This window comes from Zerene cesonia, chromosome 6 (assembly GCF_012273895.1).
Source record: "Zerene cesonia ecotype Mississippi chromosome 6, Zerene_cesonia_1.1, whole genome shotgun sequence".
In the NCBI taxonomy this organism is placed as follows: domain Eukaryota; kingdom Metazoa; phylum Arthropoda; class Insecta; order Lepidoptera; family Pieridae; genus Zerene; species Zerene cesonia.
In genome coordinates this window covers 619,254-640,463 of record NC_052107.1, presented here as the reverse complement: position 1 = coordinate 640,463, position 21,210 = coordinate 619,254, and the positions used below count along the sequence as shown (strand labels likewise).

At 33.8% G+C, this 21,210-nt stretch overlaps 2 protein-coding genes across 2 annotated transcripts in view; both read right to left on the bottom strand.

The window, feature by feature from the left end:
- Positions 1-1,180, bottom strand: part of LOC119840436 (flexible cuticle protein 12-like) — a 2,600-nt gene extending 1,420 nt beyond the window's left edge. The window contains exons 1-2 of the mRNA XM_038367048.1: positions 1,126-1,180; positions 287-402 (exon numbers count right to left, since the gene is read on the bottom strand). Of these exons, the coding sequence (XP_038222976.1) occupies positions 287-402; positions 1,126-1,134 (125 nt within the window). The 5' untranslated portion in view covers positions 1,135-1,180. The remainder of the gene's footprint in view (positions 1-286; positions 403-1,125) is intronic.
- A 10,071-nt stretch (positions 1,181-11,251) lies between these two features.
- LOC119840397 (flexible cuticle protein 12-like) lies at positions 11,252-12,259 on the bottom strand. Its single transcript, XM_038366994.1, has 3 exons — positions 12,190-12,259; positions 11,902-12,023; positions 11,252-11,582 (listed from the first exon to the last, which is right to left on the bottom strand). Exons 1-3 carry the CDS (start codon positions 12,196-12,198, stop codon positions 11,387-11,389), a joined length of 327 nt encoding a protein of 108 aa, XP_038222922.1. The 5' UTR covers positions 12,199-12,259; the 3' UTR covers positions 11,252-11,386.
- Positions 12,260-21,210: the final 8,951 nt, after the last annotated feature.

Genomic DNA, 21,210 nt, shown 5'->3' with positions numbered 1-21,210 from the left:
TATATATATATATATATATATATATATATATATATTGGTGTTGAAATCTTCGGTTAATACGACATGTTACCGCGCGTTCCTAGCATGATAAAGTTTGAAGAAAAGTCTACTAATCCTAAATTATGGGATAGTGCCCATAAGATTAAATTGTTATTGTGGTAGTCGACTAATCATGGATATATTATTATGTTAAAAGTACCTGGACAAAAACATATTGAACTCGCTAAATTTATGTAGGCAAGAATGTATGAGGTAAGATAAGATAATATGTGAAGATTAAACTTACTTGTAGTTGTATCCATTGACTCCGATGTTGTTGTTGTCGTATTGTTCGATGATGGCATCCTTTTCGTCAACGGGGAGGGCGACGGCCGCAGCCACGAACAGAGCGAACACGATGAACTAGAGGACGAAGAAACGTTAAAATGTGACACAGAACGTCTCAATACAGACAATATTAATATTAACCAGTATGAAGAATAATTGCAGAGGAAAATTTAAAATAAGCTAACGACTAATTAAATACTAAATTCAATCATTGCACATATGATTGACCTCAGGCCGATTAGTTTGCCATTTTTGCTAATTGCCAAACATTTAGACAATCTCGTATGTTGAAACGCTACGTCGTTTGGCCTAAATGATTTTCAACGTGTAAAGGTCAAACATATAAAAAGACATTGTGAAAAAAAAACTCTGATTCATAAAATAACTTTAGTATCATACAATTGGCGATAAAACTTGTGTAATGTTGAAGAATTTATCGCTTAACTTTCCGGTTCAAGCCATAAAGAATGATAGTGACCTTGACCTGACCACAATGTTAATTAAACGAGGCTCGCAAAAAGCTCAATTCACTAAATATAGAATTTTAAAATCGTTGTGAATGTTTCCAGGGATTCTAGAGGAAAATTAACAATCGTATTATTTCGATTTTAGTATTTATTCTTAATAATTTATTCAAATTGAATCCCTTTAGCTCTTTATTAACGATGTTTTGGACAGAAGGCACCAATATTAAAGATTTTGATTCCTTTTTTCCCTTTAAAGTTGTAATTTCTACTTAGACTTTCGGAAAGTGCTAGGTGAAAGGATCTATCTAAATCTATAGCCAAAGTTACTCACGGATTTCATTTTAGATGGATGATGAGGTCTTGCAGTCCGTGAGGATGAGTTGACAACTGTGATCAGAATATAGATTTCGCACTTTATATACCTATCCACCTATTTTGCATATACATATTTAAATTTGGGCTGATGCATTTTGTTCGGCGAGATTTGACAGTTTCGTTTCGGTTTTCGTTATGTGATAGGTTCGGTGATTATTGTCTTTAATGAAAATGTAGAAAAGTCGTTTGTGTGCATTAAAAATAATATCTGAATACAATGTTGCTAGGGTGTTAATGGACAACGAATAGGACAACGAATTCTCAGTATTTTTAGAATTTTTTCTATTTGTCTGTTTGTTTGTTTCTCTGTTTGTCGGTTTATTTATTTGGGTATTACGGTATTTTGTTTCACAGCAAATGATTTTTTTATGTTAGAGCTGGCAACTGGGTTGGTGGTTCGCCTCAGGGCAAGCAATCACCACCGCTTCGAATATTCACAGAGGCGGTGCTATGCGAATGCGTTGCCCGCTTATCAGAGTTAAGGGATAAGAAAAGGATTAAGGAATGGAAAGAAGGATGGACTGGGAAATGTGAGGAAAGGGAAACGGGCCGGGCAGATATGCAATGGATGGCGTTGTGCGTGCGTTGTCCTTAAAAGAATAAAGTTCGCCCATGTCTGCCGACATTTTTGTGTTTAATAGGTGTCTTTAAAAAAAGAATTGTTTTTAAAAGGTATTTGTTTGATAAAATTTTAAATCGCTTAATGTATAATTTAAAAGATTAGTTATATTCTGTCTTTACTTTGAAGCTCGAAGCAAATAATAACCTGCAATTTGAGCCAAGTAAGTCTTTCCCCATGATTAGTTATACGTAGCGCGCGTAAACAACTCGAAAAACCTTTTTGTGTACGCTCCAGATAGTTCCACAGCTAATGTTGTTTATAAACAAGCACTAATATTTATATCGATATCCTCCAACAGCGTTTCGCATTAAAAAAGTTATAAATTCGACATCCACGCGAACGAAGTCGCAGGCACAGCCAGTATTTTATATAAATAATTAAAAATTCATTAGTTTGTATGCGTTATGCGGTCTATTTATTAGAATATATAGAGCTGATATATTGAATCAAAAGTTAGACATATTGAATCAAAGTTCACGACATGTGGAATCTGGCAACCCGTACTTAGTCACGGTGGTAGATTTCGACCTGAACCTTCTTAGACATGACTATGCTAGGCCATAGAACCTGAGGCGGTCTGTGAAGTTGGAACAAATGTTGGTTGAAGGTAATGAAAATACTGATGATATGTCTAACTTCTTGTCTCAACGAATAAATAATAATAATGTATATTTATTTTCTTCAAACGTACAACTACAGATATAAAAAAATACAATAAAGAAAAAATGGAGAAGACTGACTTTATCCCTTATCTCTTAGTATGAGCAAGGCGGTAACGATCCCATCGTATTTAACCAACTTTAAAAAAGAGAAGATTTTTCAGAACTTTCGAGTGGGTGAACGAAACTAATTACCTAATTAACTGGTACGTAAATTTTAAATAAAATATCATATTTGCATAAATATGCTGCTAATTAAAAAATAGGCCTTTTCAAATTATGTTTTTCGAAACATCAATTGACCTTTAGAATTAAAAATATCACCGATTCAACGTAATTAAAATTGTAATTTTTATTTACGAATAGTGTGGATAAATATAAAGTAAAATACGTTATAAAATATATGTACTTAAGCGTATTTGACTTTTTCATATAACGCAAGAAATAATTGTAGAAATAAATATTTCGTTTTATTAACATTTATTATAAGGTTATTGAGAAAAAATACGTTTTCCTATTCTATTTTGAGTTCCCGTAATCTCAAACTCAAAACAATATTTTCACTCAAACTTACTATTTGCTATTGTTTGTATAAATAAGTATTTTTAAGCAAATTATATATAGTTTGTGTGTTTAAATTCTCAAAAAAAACAAATCTAACGATATCCAGGTGCAAAATGCAAATTCTAAATCAAAACCAATGAAATTAATAGATTAATGATATCATTAAGTATGCTATCAGAAATTAAAACTTTAAAGCATAATATTTATAAGATTTAAATTTTATAAGATACATTACAATTTAAACTTTGAATTTACATTCATTTGTAAAATATGCCTTTTTTGTGTACAAGGGAAGCGCTCGAGATAGAATAGATAGATATCTTCCTTCTGGTAAGCGTAGATGCAGTGCTTACTTACCTCATCCGTCCCAGTCCATTCCCTCTTCCCAATCTTCAATCCTTTCCTTTTCCCGTACCCTTGAAAGCGGGCAGCGTCCATGGGCGGTTGTGATTGCTAACCATCAGATGACCCGCTAGCTCCTATGGTGACAAAATTATTTGTCATTCCTGAGAATTACTGGAATTTAATAAATAAATGAAAACAAAGTGTGCAAAATGTTGAAGTTATGTGACATACTACATGAATTTTTTATGAATTGAAAATAGCAAAAACATAAGCACAATGTAATAACAGTAGAATCCACACAAATTATATAATTTTTTTAGTTAGTTATATTTCCCAATATTGTAAATATATATAAGTTAAATATCCAATAGACAAATATAGAATTTTTCTAAATTTTCTATAATTCGTTAGTTACGTATAACATCAAACTATCGGAACTGCGGCCTTGACATTCAGAATAAGGATGGAACCGGCTTACCTAGCCACTAAACATATCATTTTATATGTTTTTAAGATCAGTGTGTCTTACGAGGCCTTTAAAATTAAATATCTTATTAATAACTGGCTGCTTGCCCTGGTTCCACCCGGAATAACAATGAAAAATAGGCTATGTTGCTAGGTAGAGATAAAAATTTCTAATTGTAAAACAATTTTTGAAATCGATGGTATAGCTTTTGAGTTTATTCGTTACATACGAAATAATACATTTTCCTCCATTATATTGTTATTGTATATGAAATGTTTCTTATTTATTTTCAATAGAGGCAACACATAGTCGTGGTCTACCATACTTATTGTCCTTTGATTTATAATTCGAATAATTATTCGAATTCATGTTTATCATATTATAGTTTTTGCCAAATAAATGGCAAAATAAAAAATAAACTAGTTTTACATAAAAAACAGGTGTGCGATGGTCTATTAAAAACTGGAAAGTCTACCGGATTGTTTTTTTTTTCTTTCTATTACCGGTCTAATTAAGATAGAACTAAATAAGAAATGACAATTAAATTTGTTTATCCTGTCTTGAAATATTTCTAGCATAAAAACATGCCCGTTCTATCGTGTTTTTCCTTTTCAACTTTAACCATTATACCTAAGTTTCTTAGGCACTAAATAGTTTAGAAGGGCAAAATCAAAAAGTTATTTTTTGCCATAGTCGGCAATGGAGCTGGTTTATCGCCTGATGGCAGACCTTATGCCTCTGCAAATAAAAATGGAAGGATTGACGGGAGGAATCAAGAAAAGGGCTGGGAAGGGTAAGGAAAAGGATATGAGAATCCGGTATCCCCACTCACCAAACGAAACTCAGCAGTATGCTATTTCACGTCGGTCTTCTTGGGCTATTCGTGTGCTACTTCACCGGAGCGAGATATTCGTGCCGAAGCGTGCTTGACCACCACATACAAAAAAATATGCTAAAATGTGCAGACGGCATACTTTCGTATTAATTAATAAATGAAAGATAATCGATCGATCTTTATAGACCATGAAAAGTAGCAATTTCAGACTTTCTTGTCGGACCTTCTCTGTAGAAACTGTTTTCCGAAGTAATTTAGTTGTGTACTTTGACGATCCTAATCCTTATCAAGGAAGTTCAAATGAATAAATGCTTGAATTCGAGTCTTACTAGTATTAAGGGTAATAATGTTTAACTTTAATCCCTAAACGACTAAACACATCTTAATTTATAATCCTTAGAAGTATCACGTGGATAAAACAGCGTTTGCAATCTCCTATTTGAGGAATTTTTATTCGTCATAACCGATAAAACATCTTCGTTCGGATTCAATAAAGAAATAAACGTGTATCGTAGTAACATTTCCAAGTTTATAAATAACGTTTATAAATATTAAAAAACAAATAATATTCTGTTCATTATGTTATTACGTTGCTGCTTTAATAACGTTATATTTATTCAATAAAAACCACACTGTCAGCGATTAGCTTCAAACTTAATAACAACAATAAACACAAACAATTAAATATTTTGTTAGTAATCCGATTCTTTTGGGTTAGGTAGTAAATGCATTTGTAATGTACTAGCTCTGTGCCATGCTTCGAAAAATAGAAAATATATGTAGTATCGGGGTTTGCCTCACATAGTTCCCTTTCCCGATTTTCCCTTTTTTTGAGATAAAAACTATATTTTACTCTTTCTTGGGTCTCAAACGATATCTGTACCAAATTTCATCCACATCGGAACAGTGTTTTACTTGTAAAAAATAGATAGACTGAGTTACTTTCACTACATAGTCTGAAACAAAGTCGCCCTCTCTGTCTGTCCTTATGTCCTATGTATACTTGAATCTTCAAAACTACGCAACGGACTTTGATGGGGTTTATTTTAATAGATAGAGTGATTCTAGAAGATGGTTTATATGTATAATAACATCTATTAAACTGCTCCGAATTTAACGCATGCGAAGCAGCAGGCAAAAGCTAAGTTCCCTATAAAAACAACCACAAAAATATGATTAAAATTACTCCGATTATTCGCAACGTATTGTAACGCAGTCTCTAATGAACTACTCAAAAATTAACGCAAGTGAAGCCGTGGACAAAAGCTAGCAAGCAAGCGGCTTGTATATGCTATTTAAATATAATTTCAGATGAATTCATTTTTTTTGTAAAAGTATGCCTATATTCCGAGTAAGGTCCCGTAAAAAATCTAATTCGTCGGCGTCCTTGGCCTGGGTGAAGAAAGGTTGCTAGCCTGATAGATGCGGGTGGTGAAGAACAGAGAGAGATGGCGTGCTGAACAGACTAATACTCAAAGAAAAAACTGAAGTCTCGTGTGCCCTAGTGGGGTATGGGGCAGATGATATACATCTGTTTCACTTATCGATTTTTAATGGACAGGTAGGTCCATCTTCTGTGTCTTGCCAGACCAAGACTCTTTTTAGCGACCCCACCGGAAATCTGACCCAGGACCCCTCGGTTCTACGCTCACGTGTTAACCGCTGTACCATGGAGGCAGAACAAAATGGCCAATACTCAACCCAGTCAGGCTGAGAAAAATGGAAAATAATGTAAGACGTATAGCAATTATGGTTTTCTTAAACGGTGGGTTATATGATAATAGGATATGTGAACCTAGAACAGGTTATTCTAGTTTTGAAACATTAAAAAGAGGACATTCTCATAATGAAAAATAAATAAATTGTGAGCCGTAAAACCTATAAAATTTAAATGTCGAATGTAACAATAAATCAATTTTGATTCAATAATTACGTAGCTGGACATGCATATTATAACAGCATGTTTTTACAAGTATGATATGTAGGTACGTGGCTAATGTAGACAAATCTAAATGTATATAACTTAAAGGTGACTGATATAGTGATCTATCAACGCACAGCTCAAACCACTGCACGGATCGGGCTGAAATTTTGCATGCAGTTAGATGTTATGACGTAGGCATCCGCTGATAAAGGATTCTGATAAATTCTTCTCCCAAGTGGATGAAATAGTGGAAGAAAGTTTGTACCATGATGACTTATTAAAACCGCGCAGGCGAAGCTGCGGGCAAAAGCTAGTCTTAAATAAAATAGTATTAGCTAGTGTTAAAAAAACTAAAATTGGTCAAGTGCGAGTCGGCCTATACTAAGGGTTCCGTATAAATAAACTAAAGATAAAATGCAGAATAAAATGAATATATCTTTACGGTACCACGATTCATGAGACAGCCTGGTGACAGACGGACGGATAGACAGACACGCCAGGCAGGGAAGTCTTTAGGGTCTCATTTTATTCTTTGGGTATGGAGACCAGTACGTGATTGGTAGATGATAGGAGAACCAATTCTGATGATTCATCTTTTAATTTGAATACTGGTACTTTCCCCTAGATTTTAATATAAACAAGTATTTAATTAGCTTTCTAAACACTAGTCAAACAGCGTAACATCGAAATCCGTCCAGCCGTGATTGAGCAACAAACGGACAAACTTTCACATTTATCTCGCCGCTACAATGCTAGCTATAATGGAAATGTCAAGTTAGGCAAACAGCCAAGCGTAAATTATTAAATATAAAAGATTATCACAATTTGATCGCGCCTCCGATAATGTTACGACCGAGTTACATCACTGAGTCATTGCATTCTTTGTTATTTCGACTGGTGTTGTGCGACGCGACTGCGACTGCGATTGCGACTGCGACTACAATGACTAATGCGATTATTGCCAAACGTCAGATGGCGTCCGGGATCTCGTGTTGATTTTTAAGTCAAAATCATTTCATAGCAGCTATTATAAAAGTAAATAATTGACAGTTTAGTACAGTAGAGTAGTCGTTTAGATTACCTATAGGTAATTGTTTTACGTCTAATTTAAGCTTGATGTGAGCAGGTAATTAATGTTTACAAACTGTGCTTTTCGTGAACACCTATAATTATATTACAAATACAGAAATTTCAATATTCAAACCTATATTTTAAATAAAAAAGCCTTTTTAATAAATGTTTGATAATTTCGTTCTTCGCGGGGACACAGAAAGCAAAATACCACAATGCTTAATTACCATGCTCCTCCGAAACGGCTAAACCGATTCTCATGAAAATTTCTGAAGGTCTGAGAATCGACATCTATTTTTCATACCCCTAAATGCCCAACACAGTTAGGCACAACAGTGTTTGTGGGTCAACTAGTTTATAACGACCAAACCGCTACTGTCCGACGCCCGTCGCACGAGCGTGAGATGCCTAACATTGCTAAGTGCTTACAGAACAAGGTCACGGCCAGGTTGCATCTGGAAAGGTTATGTCGGCGAAAGCTTTCGATTGCCGATAATGATAGCTGAGTTATGATTAATTGAGCGTTGAGTATCCTTTTTTTCGTAATTACTCGTTTGACATGGTTTTTACAAATGGGACCCTATTACAAACATGTCATGGGACATGTCGTATGGACAGACAGACATGCTGTCCGTATGTCTGTCTGACCGTTCGACTGTCACCAGGCAGATCAGGGTCACGTGAACCGTGACAGTTTATCGGTTGTACCTTTATTATGTTGCCGCTGTAACAATAAATAATGAAAATTCAAGGCGAAGCAACTGTTGGCGCGGTCAAAAATCGGATGGGTGACCAAATTTTTTTTGCAGTTCTTCTATAGCTTATTTCTACGGAATCCTTAGTGTCGCTAGTTACTCGACTGATATTTTTTGCATTGCCATTTTTTATTATAATTTAAATGTTTGATCTGTCTGAATGCATATCAGCTGTAAGTTAGTTTTCATTTTATCACAGGAGATATGCGATATCCGAAAAAATCTTATTCGACGTAGATCAGTTTACCCTTAATTCTAAATGCATAAGCTGAAAGGCAAAGCGTGAAATGGACTAAAATTGATTTAATTATATTCTTGAAAATGATGACAGACAGTATTTGGTAAATATATAGGAAACTAGCTAGCGCCCCGCGGTTACACCCGCGTAAGTCCCGTGTTAATATCAATAAATGGATGAAAATGGGATAAAGTTGTCTGTGTTATTCCAGTTATCCAGCTATCTACGTAGCCAAATTTCATTGCAATCGGTTCTGTAGTCTTTACGTGAAAGAGTTACAAACATATATATATATATATATATATATACATGGATGTATCTCCCAAACTTTCGCATGTATAATATAATAGTAGGAAAGATAGGATTTATAAGGTTAATAAATATATAACTAAAATAAATCATGTGTAGACTTATGAACTTGCTTCATCCTGTCTTATAGACTGATTAATATGTTTCAGTTTAAAATGCGGATATCACGAATGAACAAAATCGTAGAATGTATGGAATTCTAATATCAATGCAAGGTTTCTGATTGATTGCATAGTTGCATCCTGCTTTAATAAAGTTCATGGTGCAGGTCATGGTAAGAGAAAGCAAATATTTAGAATTTATAATTGAGTATAAGTACGTTTATTAATTACTATCTGCGCCCCGCGGTTTCACCCGCGTAAGTCCGTATCCTGTAGTAATATAGGGATAAAAAGTTGCCTCTATGTTATTCTAATTGTCCAGCTGTCTACGTACCAAATTTCATTGCAATCGGTTCAGTAGTTTTTGCGTGAAGAGCAACAAACACACACATACATCCATACAAACTTTCGCATTTATAATATTAGTAGGATAGGAAGTAGGATTTATCATAAAATTATCGAACACTAACGTCTATCTATCTTAGTCACTATCTGAAGTTATGTCATATATTCAACTGAAAACTGTGGAAAATCTCAGTTTATTTCAGATATTCCGAAAAAATAGTATAATATAACGAATTAATATATATGTATTGTATATATCATAGTATAATATAATTATACACTTGATCACTTTGTAATTTATACTATAAGAACATGTTATATATAATATCACAACTATAATATAGTATGATAAAATGCTAAAATAAGAGGATTATAAATACATTTTTTCAAAGAAACCGACAACTGTCGCGAAAGTGGGCATCCACTAATTTTTAAAAGCAAGAATGGGGAGATTTCAATTCACACTAAATCAAGCAATAGTACATAACAGACCAGACATAATTTTTGTAAATAAAACATATTTAATTGATATAACAGTACCTTCAGACTTAATATTGGACCAAAATGAATTGAAAAGTGAAGCAAATACTATCCTCTTAAAATTGAAATAGGACGGCTATAGAATACTTCTACAGAAATTATACCAATAGAGATAAAAGCAACAGGAATCGTTGCTAAGAGTACAAATAAGTACTTAGACAAACTAGTTGATAAGTATACAAATATTACAAAAACAAGCAGGAATTCATCAGTCACTATAGTAAGCAAAGTTCTAGGTAACGTTAATAGGGAATCCTCCTCTTCCTTGAGGGTTTCAGGACCGGTATTAGAATAAAAACGAAATCCGAGCTAGCTCGAGCAGAAAGGCATTTAAAAACCATAAAATAATGGTACAGTCACTGTAATTTTTGTATAGCCGCAAGTAAAACTGACTTCTGGCGTGGCGACGCATGCCGTGGCGACGCGTTGCCACGCTAAACGATGGTATGTCAATGTTTCACATCTGCCAGGCGTCCCGTGACGGCTCACATTTTTTTTTTATACCTTAAATTACGCCCATTTACATTTTTAAAACAAGGTGGGCTATTCAATTTATATTAGAACTACTTTTTTTCGTCTTGCTTGCTACTTACTACTAATTTGACCATATTATTATATATTTATTATTTAATTTAGAGCTTACGGGTTCAAAGGAATTTTAATTTCACGCGGTCAATGTTAAATGTTAATTAAAAAAAGATCAATGCCTTCGACCTTTCGTAAGGTTCAACTTCCATTTAACGGTAGCTTATGTAATGTGTAATCAATAATACCCAATGTTCCCATTCTAAATATAAATAGTTACATAATATTTTCTTACATCAATTCAATAATGTAATATTATGCAAAAAAACTCAAAAAGCGCTATATGGAACCCAAAATAGATATGAAGACGTAAAAGTGCAAATATAAGCGTTCCAATAAAGACATTCCAATTATATTTGATTCCTTTGTTAAAAACACGAGAAACGAACTTCTAAAAATATCGATGACATAAAAACTGTGCAAGGCGTAATATATTCTAAAAAGCGAGTGACAAAATTTAGGATTCCACGGTAAGGAACATTAAAATTATAATGAGATTACCGATAGAAGACGAGAAGGTCACAAATTTACATACCGGCTTTACCGTCAACTTTGACTGCGCAAAACATCGCACATATATCTTTAATAAACTATATAAATATCGTAGCATTAATGTCTTAATGTCGAATTTTAATACATTGTGGTAAACCTTGAAAGGTTTTCGTGTTATTTCGTATTTGACGTCGTCGGTTTAAAATTGATTGTTGTAATAAAATGCGAGAATAATTATAACATTGGTTTATTAACAATATACAAATCAGGAGGGTATCACAGAATCGCTTGAACGATCTTAAAAAGGATGGGGGGGCAAAGAAGTTGAGTATTTTTGGACTAGATTATAGGCTAAGTGGTGATGATTTATTGGGGGGGCTGGGGGAGGTGAGCGCCGGAGGCCTGGAAACCGTTCTCGTCGGCGACGTATGTGACGGTGTAGACGACGCCGTCGGGACCGGTGTAGGAGAACTGTCCGCGAACTTCCAAAGCCTCGTTCTCGCTTCCAACGTTCTTCAGCTGGCCGTTCTCTTGGGCTTGGATGCCGTTGGATGTCTCCACGCTGTTACAATAAACAAATATAATCAATAAACACGCAATTATCTAATTTACAGCGGAAGAACACTGAATGGCCTGATGACATTATGAGTATTTGAACATTTCGTCAATCTTGTTACCGAACGTTGTTTGTGGACGATATTTGAAAGATGATGAAATCGTGAATCTTGAACACTATAGTCGAAGTCGTGGTTATATTAATACGTTTTACATAGTTTTTATGAGTCCTAATTTAGATGTGTTAAAGATTTGCTCGATGATAAAGGCATCTAAGCGTTTCCTTAAAGGAATATTACGATTGGGAAAATAGATATGAAACTTACGCGTAACCGTAGGGGCCGATGCCGATGTTGTCGTTTTCGTATTTGAGGATTTGAGCATCGCGGTCGTTGCTGGTGGGGGGAGCGGCGAGGGCGGCCACAACGCACAGAGCGAAAACTACGAACTGTAAATAAAAAATATATATTAACCTATTAATTAGGGCCTGGGACGAAAAGTATCGCGTATTAAGTCAATTTTAAATCACATGTCACAACAATAAGTTCGATTATTTGCAGGAAGATAGGCGATACAAGACCCAATTAAGAGTTGATAAAACCCAAAAAACGTACCGATTTCATTTTTGAAGGTTTTGGTTTTTGTGTGTTGCGGAGTAAAGCAATCGAGCGACTGATGCCAATGGAATGAAGATGTGTCTTTTTATACTGACTAACGCCGCTAGCAAGGACGCGTTGTGACATTTGGTCTTAGCATCTTCGGTCAGCGATCCTCTGTAACCAAAGGTTCTTCGTGTCCGGTTGTATGAAGGATAACGTTTGTGTGGGAATATAAGGTCAATTATGGCATTATACAGATTATGGATTTTCTAAAAAGTAAAAAAAAAAACATTCACTTTCATTTCATATTCGGATTCAAATATAGATTTTAATGATATTTGTATTTCCTTAACATACGTTATTTTTATAAATTTAGTGTATTTAATACGGTTTAAAATAGTTAACTCAGACATTCAATATTAGTCGAGATTTTACTTACGGTTGAAAACATTTATTTCTTAAAAGATTATAACTTACTTTTGGTAAATCGTAACTTCAGTAAACAGGTAAAGTTTATGTATCTTTTATCTTTGGATCTACTGAACTGATTTTAGAAATTCTTGTATAAATAGAAAGGCTCTTTATCAGTGAGTGTCCTAAGATATATGTTATGTTAATTTAATCCCGGGTCAGCCCAGGTGGAGCCGGGGCGAGCGGCTAGTTTAATATATATTTCGTTATATGTTTTAATATGATTGAATGTACTTTCACATCGCACTTATATTATAAATGTGGAAGTTCGTTTGTTTGGATGTTTTCCGTTAATCACGCTGAAACTACTGAACGTATTGTGATGAAATTTGGTATACAGACAGGGTATAAGCTGATTTGGGATATTTTTATCCCGGTTAAAAGCTCCGTGGGGATAAAACAGGAATATACAGTCACTAAATCATTTGTAAATGTCCTAATTCCACGCGGGCAAAGCCGCGGGCGGTGTTAAGCTAGCTTATAATATTAGCAGGATTGTAGAATGTTTGAGGTGGTATGATATATCTAGAAGCAGGAGACCCAGAGGGCGGTGAACTCTTGCTCGTATGGGCATTTAGCAATAGATTTAACGTAATACCTAATATGTAATTTGCTGTATTAATATTGAGACAGAACGATTAAGTTTATAGAAAGTTTTAAAACTGGAATGATACTAGCTGTTTATCGCGTCTTCGCTCGTATTTAAAACTTACGAATTGCTCTAAATTCTTACTGTAAGTATTATACTTATATATACACAAGGCCTTCGTGGGAAGGAGCCGTGGGTTATGTATTATTCCTACCGACTGAAACCCCACTGTGTTCCGTCGAGCCGCTTTAGTGAAGGGGTTACGGGAGCTGCTTACCCACATCCGCGACCCCCAACAGAGTGGACCCCTAAAGAAGGTTATATCGATAATCATATCGCAAAAAACGTGTATTTAACAACATAACTGTTTAATTCCTAATCATATAATGCATCGCACACGTGCATGAATTATCACGAATTTAATAGTTTAAATTCCTTTTAATTAAGAACGCCTAAATATTATAGAGGATTAGCTACGCCCCGCGGTTCCATCCGCGTAAGTCCGTATCCTGTAGGAATATCGGGACAAAAAGTTGACTATATGGACGTCTGAATGGTAAAGGGTAAAAAGGAATGGACTTGGAAGGGTGGGAAAAGGATACGAAGCTCCGGCTTACCCACCCAAAAACACAGTAGCATGCATGCTACTATTTCGCTTTTCTAGATAGTTTAAATTTAGACAGCTATTAAAATGTTAATTTATTCACACTGACATTTAAGAGTTACTTATAATTCATTATATTCTTCTAATGATTTTATTATAAGTCTTGCGGATGAATACATTGATTTATTTTAAAATGTTGTCCTTTTCACTCTCTATAGTTAATATATTAATAATATTTTTATTTAAAAAATGAGGAACGTGGAAAAAGGAATATACAAATAAATGTTTGAGTTTGAGTTTGAGTTTGAGTTTATATTTAAGCAATAAAACATTGTCACAGTACACCCATATGTCCTTTTCTTAATTTTCTTAACTTTCGCATTAGTGTTGAATTTTTTTAAACAAAGAATGTTAAAACATGTTTATAAATGAGACTTTTTTCATTTATTTACATTTGTTGAGGAATAGAAGTAATTTAATCTCGAGGCGGGAGTCAAACCCGTGTCATTTTGCCAAACGGTAGCAACGCCTAGCATCTCAGCCACCCGTTACCCGTGATCAAGTTGTTAGAACTAGATCAATTTTAAATGGCACTACATGCAAGCTACCAGCTTTCAAATAAAAAAAAACGTCATAAAAATCTATTCAAAAAGGAAAAAGTTAGGAGGTAACAAACACTCAGAGGCCCGTTTCCATTTCCTCACACATCCCATTCCATTCCCTTTTTCAATCTTCAATTTACCTCCTCCTACCTTAGGCTCCACCTCAGCAAAGGTTCATGGGCGGAGGTGATCTCTTACCAGCAGGCAACCCCAAGCTCAGTTGTCCGCGTATGGAATTATAAAAAATAAAAATGAAAAACAAACAAAAAAATGCAGTCGAATAGATAACCTCCTCCATTTTTGAAGTCTATTGAAAACGTAGTCACTGTTTTAGAGTTTATTCGACATAATTTTTTACTATCAGATGAGTAACCCACATATGTTATGAAGAAATAGCATTTTAATGGAAGTGCTATCTATTAAATGATGTATTTCAAAACTGAATCGTTGTCTTTAAATTTTTAATCTGACAATGTGCATAATAATCATGATATATATTATATATTACCCTTTAAATTAATCAATAATAGTAATCAATAATTTTAAGTACAATTTCTCTCAAATCTAGGGCAATTAGTTGACACCTACAAAACAAACTTATCTATGGCAAAGAACGCAACCGATAAAGATCTGTTTAATATAATTATATAACACATTGAGATTCTATTGTAAACCAAACTTATTTATACAGGCAGTTACACAAGGCGAGTGGGCGAAAAATTATAACGTATGCCTCTGGCGCCATTCGAGGAATAAGCACATTGACAAAGTATCTTTTTAAAGATTTATTGTTCCACATTTCTTCTAAACTTGCGCTGTTTTTTGATGTAAATTATAGTTTCAATTATAATAAAACTTCGCTAAGTTTTATTATACTTAATACTAAGATAGTCATATCAGATCAGTAGGGTCGTACACATGTACATATAACTATTTGTGACTGCAATATCCTGGACCTGTGTCCTGAACTACATACAATTATAGCTACAAGCTTATACGACAGTAATACTAGTGAGTTAAAGCAGTTTTTGCGTAACAAACAAACAAACTTTCCAACCATCAATGCTAGGGTTTTATTTGCGAAAAACCTTTTAAAACCAACTCGTTCAGATATAAAAAATCGCCATTTCCATACAAGAAGAAAATTATTTGTATGCAAAACAGCTTAAATATGTTATGAAATTTCTGAATGATTTTTAAATACTAGCTGGTCCACAAAACATTTTTTATTAATTAGGTGTGTGAAAATGTATACACAGAAAGATACTGTTATGAAAATATACTCTTAAACGTAGCGCGTGTGCGGATGGCAAAGGAAGGCGCGGTGGTAGTCAGGGGTGTACACACGGACTTTTAAGAATTTATTATATAGAAAAAAGCGTCGGGGATGTTATGAATATTTGTACGTAATTATCATAGGAATATACGTCCCTTTTATTTGTACGTTATAATCTGTGACATCCTATATAGTCTAAAGGTTACATATATAATACCGATCTATTACTCAGCGTTACATAATACATTGCAGCGGATGATATTTGGTTGTGGGTTATGTGCCGGCGGGTCATCTTAGGGTTAGCCAAGAGACCTGTACACTTGATTATATGTTAATCTGATTTAAATATATCTAAATGATTTGATTTCTATCTTGAATGTTAATTCGAAAGTTATTGTGAGTTGCTTCTAGTGCGCTGTGGAATAACACGATCTGATGCCGCCATTCCTGTTCTTCCGTCGATCGTCCAGGTGCACAGACTCTAAGCATCGCCATATGGTGGACGTTCCATGTACCCGGACAAAGCGGTTCGACTCAACTTTCTCTATTCGAACTACTAAGGACTGGAAAATGTTTCCTGATTCTGTGTTCCCGGACGAGTAAAATATCGAGGTCTTCAAGATAAGAGTGAACAGGCACCTTCTAGAGAAGCGCGCTCCAATTAAGACCACATCGTAGCTGACCGTCAGGCGAGATGGTGGTCAAGCGCTGCCCTATCCTAAAAAACATATTTTAATTATAGTTAATGGTTTACTAGCTGTTCAACCTGCTAAATACAAGCTAACAAAATACATGTTTTGTTCATTCCATTAGAATTCTTGAAAGCACTTTTTAATCATCATAACATAGATCCATTTACCACCGGTTCGGAAAGTTTCGTTTTTTTTTCGTTTCTACAGAGAAGAGCGGGCATGGAACTCCACAGCCACTCTTTCTTAAAACTATGTCAATTTTACATTTTTCTTTTACACAAGTGTCCGTGCCCTGTGGTTGTTTTAAACTCTTTAATTCTCTGAGAAATTCTGCTTACTTTCTTTTGCTTGCTGCTGAATACTGCAAGTGTCGTCCTCTTCCCATGTTCCTCTTTATAATACTAGCTGACCCACGCAACTTCGTATATGTTTTGATCGTAGCGTGATGTTATCGCTTAGCATTCTTCGATCAACTATCCAACACAGTAATCATTTTTGTATTGGGATCAGTAGTTCCTACGTATATGCTCGTCGTTAAAATCAACAGACACTTTAGTTTCATCATATTAATTATATAAATAATCTATATATCGAGTTTCACAATTTATATAGCAACAATTATGGATTTATCCGTCGAAAATATCTAATTCTCCATTTTTAAATACTTACGAGTATATAAACTTTCAATATCAGATTTTCATCTCATATCAGAAGGATAGAACCAGCCTTTAATATTTCTTCCTCTTCCTACCAAACGGAAGAGTATCTTCAATCATATTAAGATTGCCGTGACTATTTGTTATTATATTACATATAATATAAATGTTAATTGATGCTCTTCCTTAATTTTATATTAACTACAGGTTATGTCTTCTTGTAAAAGCTCTTATGGAGGACGCATTTTATTTATTTAATTATATATTTAATATAATAACCATAATCCATGAACATTATCACACTCAGAGCATAATTTATAAAGTTAGCGCATCTTTAAAGAATGTTGCCTTAAAAGTGCATGCATTACAAGCTGCCATGTGTCAAAATTATTTATTCAAGGCCCGTTTTGGACCCACATACAAACAATACGTTCTGTTTGGAATCTTATGTTTAACGTTTGAGTTTAATTTTTAAATTGTATGTTGGGGGTGAACGACGCCGAGCGTTTTCAAATTGCTCTTAAAGAAATATGTACTGTGACCGTTGCTACGGTTAGGCAAAAAAGCGGGTTCGAATCCCGCCTCGTGATCAATTTTTTTCTATTCTTTCAAAATTTCTCATTTATAAAGCATTTCAATGCTATAGAACTAAAAATTAAATATGTACTGTATTATAAAGCGCTAAGTATTTTTATAATTCATCATATTTTCATGCGTTCTCTCTTTATTAATGACAAATATAAGTATTGGCAATAACCAAGTCTTTTATATAAGTTTTTTGTACTATTGATAAAGTTATGTACTAAATAAAAGTGATATGACTATAACCTATTTACCATTAAAAATATAATAATAAATTTATTGTTATACTAAAAACAAACTTTATTAAGGTGAGTTTGTATGATTTATTATTATTTGTTATGATTAATTAGAGTTGGATTATGAGTAGAGCACTTTTTCCAGCTTTTATTGCAGTACAATATTAAACGATATACAAACAAACAAACATAAAACGTAAAAAATCTGACAATGCGTTAGGGTTCCGTTGGCGTTACACGCTCGTGTGTCAGCAACCTTACGTATTTACTCCGAAGATTACCAAACAAGTTCAATGACAACATGTAATTAATTCATATAATTAGTGATCTTGTGATATATGAAGATGTCTCTAATAAATATTTAGTTTTTTATTGAGCGTGTCATGGCTGGGGATTTATTTTATTAAAATCCACGTGTAAATTTGTACTTTTAATGTTAATGCTAAAATTTGTTTATCAGTTACTACACCGATTTTGATGAAATTTGAAATGAACATGGTTGAAATCCCAGGACTCGTTGTTGCAAAAGACAATCTTTAAGGATTGAAAATAAACAAGTTTATTCCCGTGGGTTTGTTTACTTAAAAAGCGATAGCACATCTAGTTGTAAAATATATTTTTAAAAGGACTAGACTTAAGACTTATACTAACGAATTCAGCAAAAATCCTTTGTTCGAAAATCAAACTGCTGTGTGAGTCACATTATAAAATTTTATAGAACAAAAAAAATCACAAACGATTACAATATTTGTTAAAGAATTTAGTAGCTAATCGTGACTTTAAATTGACGCAGTTTATTTCCAACAATTAATGCAGTTCCAGTGAGACAACAATACAATAAACTCAAAACAACATCGTTTTGCAAATTAGGAAACATAAAAAATTGTCGCTCAGTAAATTTAGGAATGATGTAATCTTTCAAATATATGATATAATTTGACGTAACATTGGTAATTTTGTAGAAGTTTCAATAATAACAAGTAAAACAATATTTAGATAATGAACTGTTTATTTACGAAATATGATTCAGAAAGCACGGTTTAATCATAGATGATATAACACTATACTAGATATAATATGATGATAGAATCAACTAAATTGTCTCACTTACACTTACAGAGAGCAGGTTGCGATCCTTATCAGGATAATAAATTAAAACCATGAAATTAATGAATAGTCAGCGATCTTTGAAAAGAGTACGTTGATTGAATTAAATCTGTCCTTTATTGTGACTTAAAATTGAGTCTAAGGCAGCCGGTTACATACAAACATACAAGTCAAGCTTATATAAAAGCGTTTAAAGGAACTATATTTTAATCGACAAATTATCACATATTAACAGTTTGAGTTTGAATATACTACCTACACCGTATTAAAAGATACATATAATTAATAATTCATATATATTAAGGTTAAAAACGGTTGTTTAGGACATTATGCCGATACAGACACTAGACAGTGGGAGCGCCGCGGCAGCCTTCGGCGAATTATGCAATGCTTGTGCGAGTAAATTTATTAGCTTTAAGTTTTTATGTATGCGCAAACTTGGGGCTTAAGGATGTAATTTTCTTGTGGAATTCGATGTGTCTGATGAACATTTCTAGCGCATTGTTCAGGAGTCATCGGCAAATGAATTTAACTTCTAAGGTCAACGATATGAAATAAATTATTTGCATTGTAATTGATTGAATAGTGTTTTTGTATACGATTTATTAAGTCTTAGACAAGGGGGCGAAGCCGCGAGAGAAAAGTATAAAGTATTTATATGCATGTGTTTAGAACATCAAAAATACCTTGGAAACCTTGTCCCAAAAACATATGCGACACAGTTATAGAATGGAGAAATTTTTGTGCAATATTATTATGAGATAATATGATTCACAGGTTTTTGTTAAATGCAAGGTCTTGGGAAAGTACCAAATGACGTCTACCCACTGGATTTTCATTTGCATAACTTTTACAATAACAATACTGAATTTAGATTTTGACAGTATAAATATTTAAAAGCTTTTATAACATACTAGATGCGCCCCGCGGTTTCACCCGCGTAAGTTTATATCCGGAACGAATATCAGGATAAAAAGTTTCCCATATGTTATTCCAGTTGTCCAGCAATCTACGTACCCAATTTCATTGCAATCGGTTCAGTAGTTTTTGCGTGAAAGAGTAACAAACACACACACATCCGTACAAACTTTCGCATTTATAATATTTGTAGGATTGCTGTATCTTTATCCGAATCCTTTAAACTCTATTGAACCACTTGAAACGGACCGATAATTCAAACTTAGTAAACTTATTAAAGATTGATGACATTACAATAATTTCATGTTTTATATTGATTACGATCATCAGGATTATACACAAGAAAATTATTTATTTTCTTGTGTATACTCTGTAGAAAAGCAGCAAGACTTAATCATGCCTATCCTTATCCTACTAATATTATAAACGTGAAAGTTTGTAAGTATGGATGTATGGATGTTTGTTACTCTTTCACGCAAAAACTAATGAACCGATTGCAATGAAATTTGGTACGTAGATAGCTGGACAACTGGAATAACATATAGGCAACTTTTTATCCCGATATTCCTACGGGATACGGACTTACGCGGGTGAAACCGCGGGGCGCAGCTAGTCATAAATAAAGATAAACTCGTGACATTATATATATATAATGGATATACCACATGGTTAAATTTTTGCCAACCTCTAGGTAATGCCCTTAGGGATCACGTAATCAAAACGCGTATTAAACCAGTAATGTTATAATTTATATACATAAATACAACCTGCCAGAGTGACCTTTCTTGTGAACTTCGGCATCTCTCTCAGTTATAGCGTTGCTTATGAAAGCTTTAAAAGTGTATGTACTCGTTATTGTGCATTGAATTTGATATTGAATTTATTGATAGCATTATTAAGAAATAGACATAAAAAAACTATATTTGATTTGTGTTTATTATATCATGTTTACTTTGTTAGGCATAAGTGATGTATAATGATAATAAAATAAAAGAAAAGGTCCTACATTTTTTATTTACCATCTAATATTTTAACGGGTTCTCTTAAAGGAGGTTTTACTTGTAACAAAGATGGCGGAAACAATTAAAGATTAGGGGCGATTTATCAATCCTTGGTTTAAACTTACAAGCATTACACAATGTTACCTGTAACATCTCATTGTCACCAAGTCGGGCTCAAATTATACATTTTTGAAACAGTAGTTTACTATTATCCGACAAATTTAATGCGTTGTTACTGATTAAAGCGAAGTATATTTTCTTATGTTAGCAGTTACCTAGTTAGGCACCAGTCTTTTTTTTTT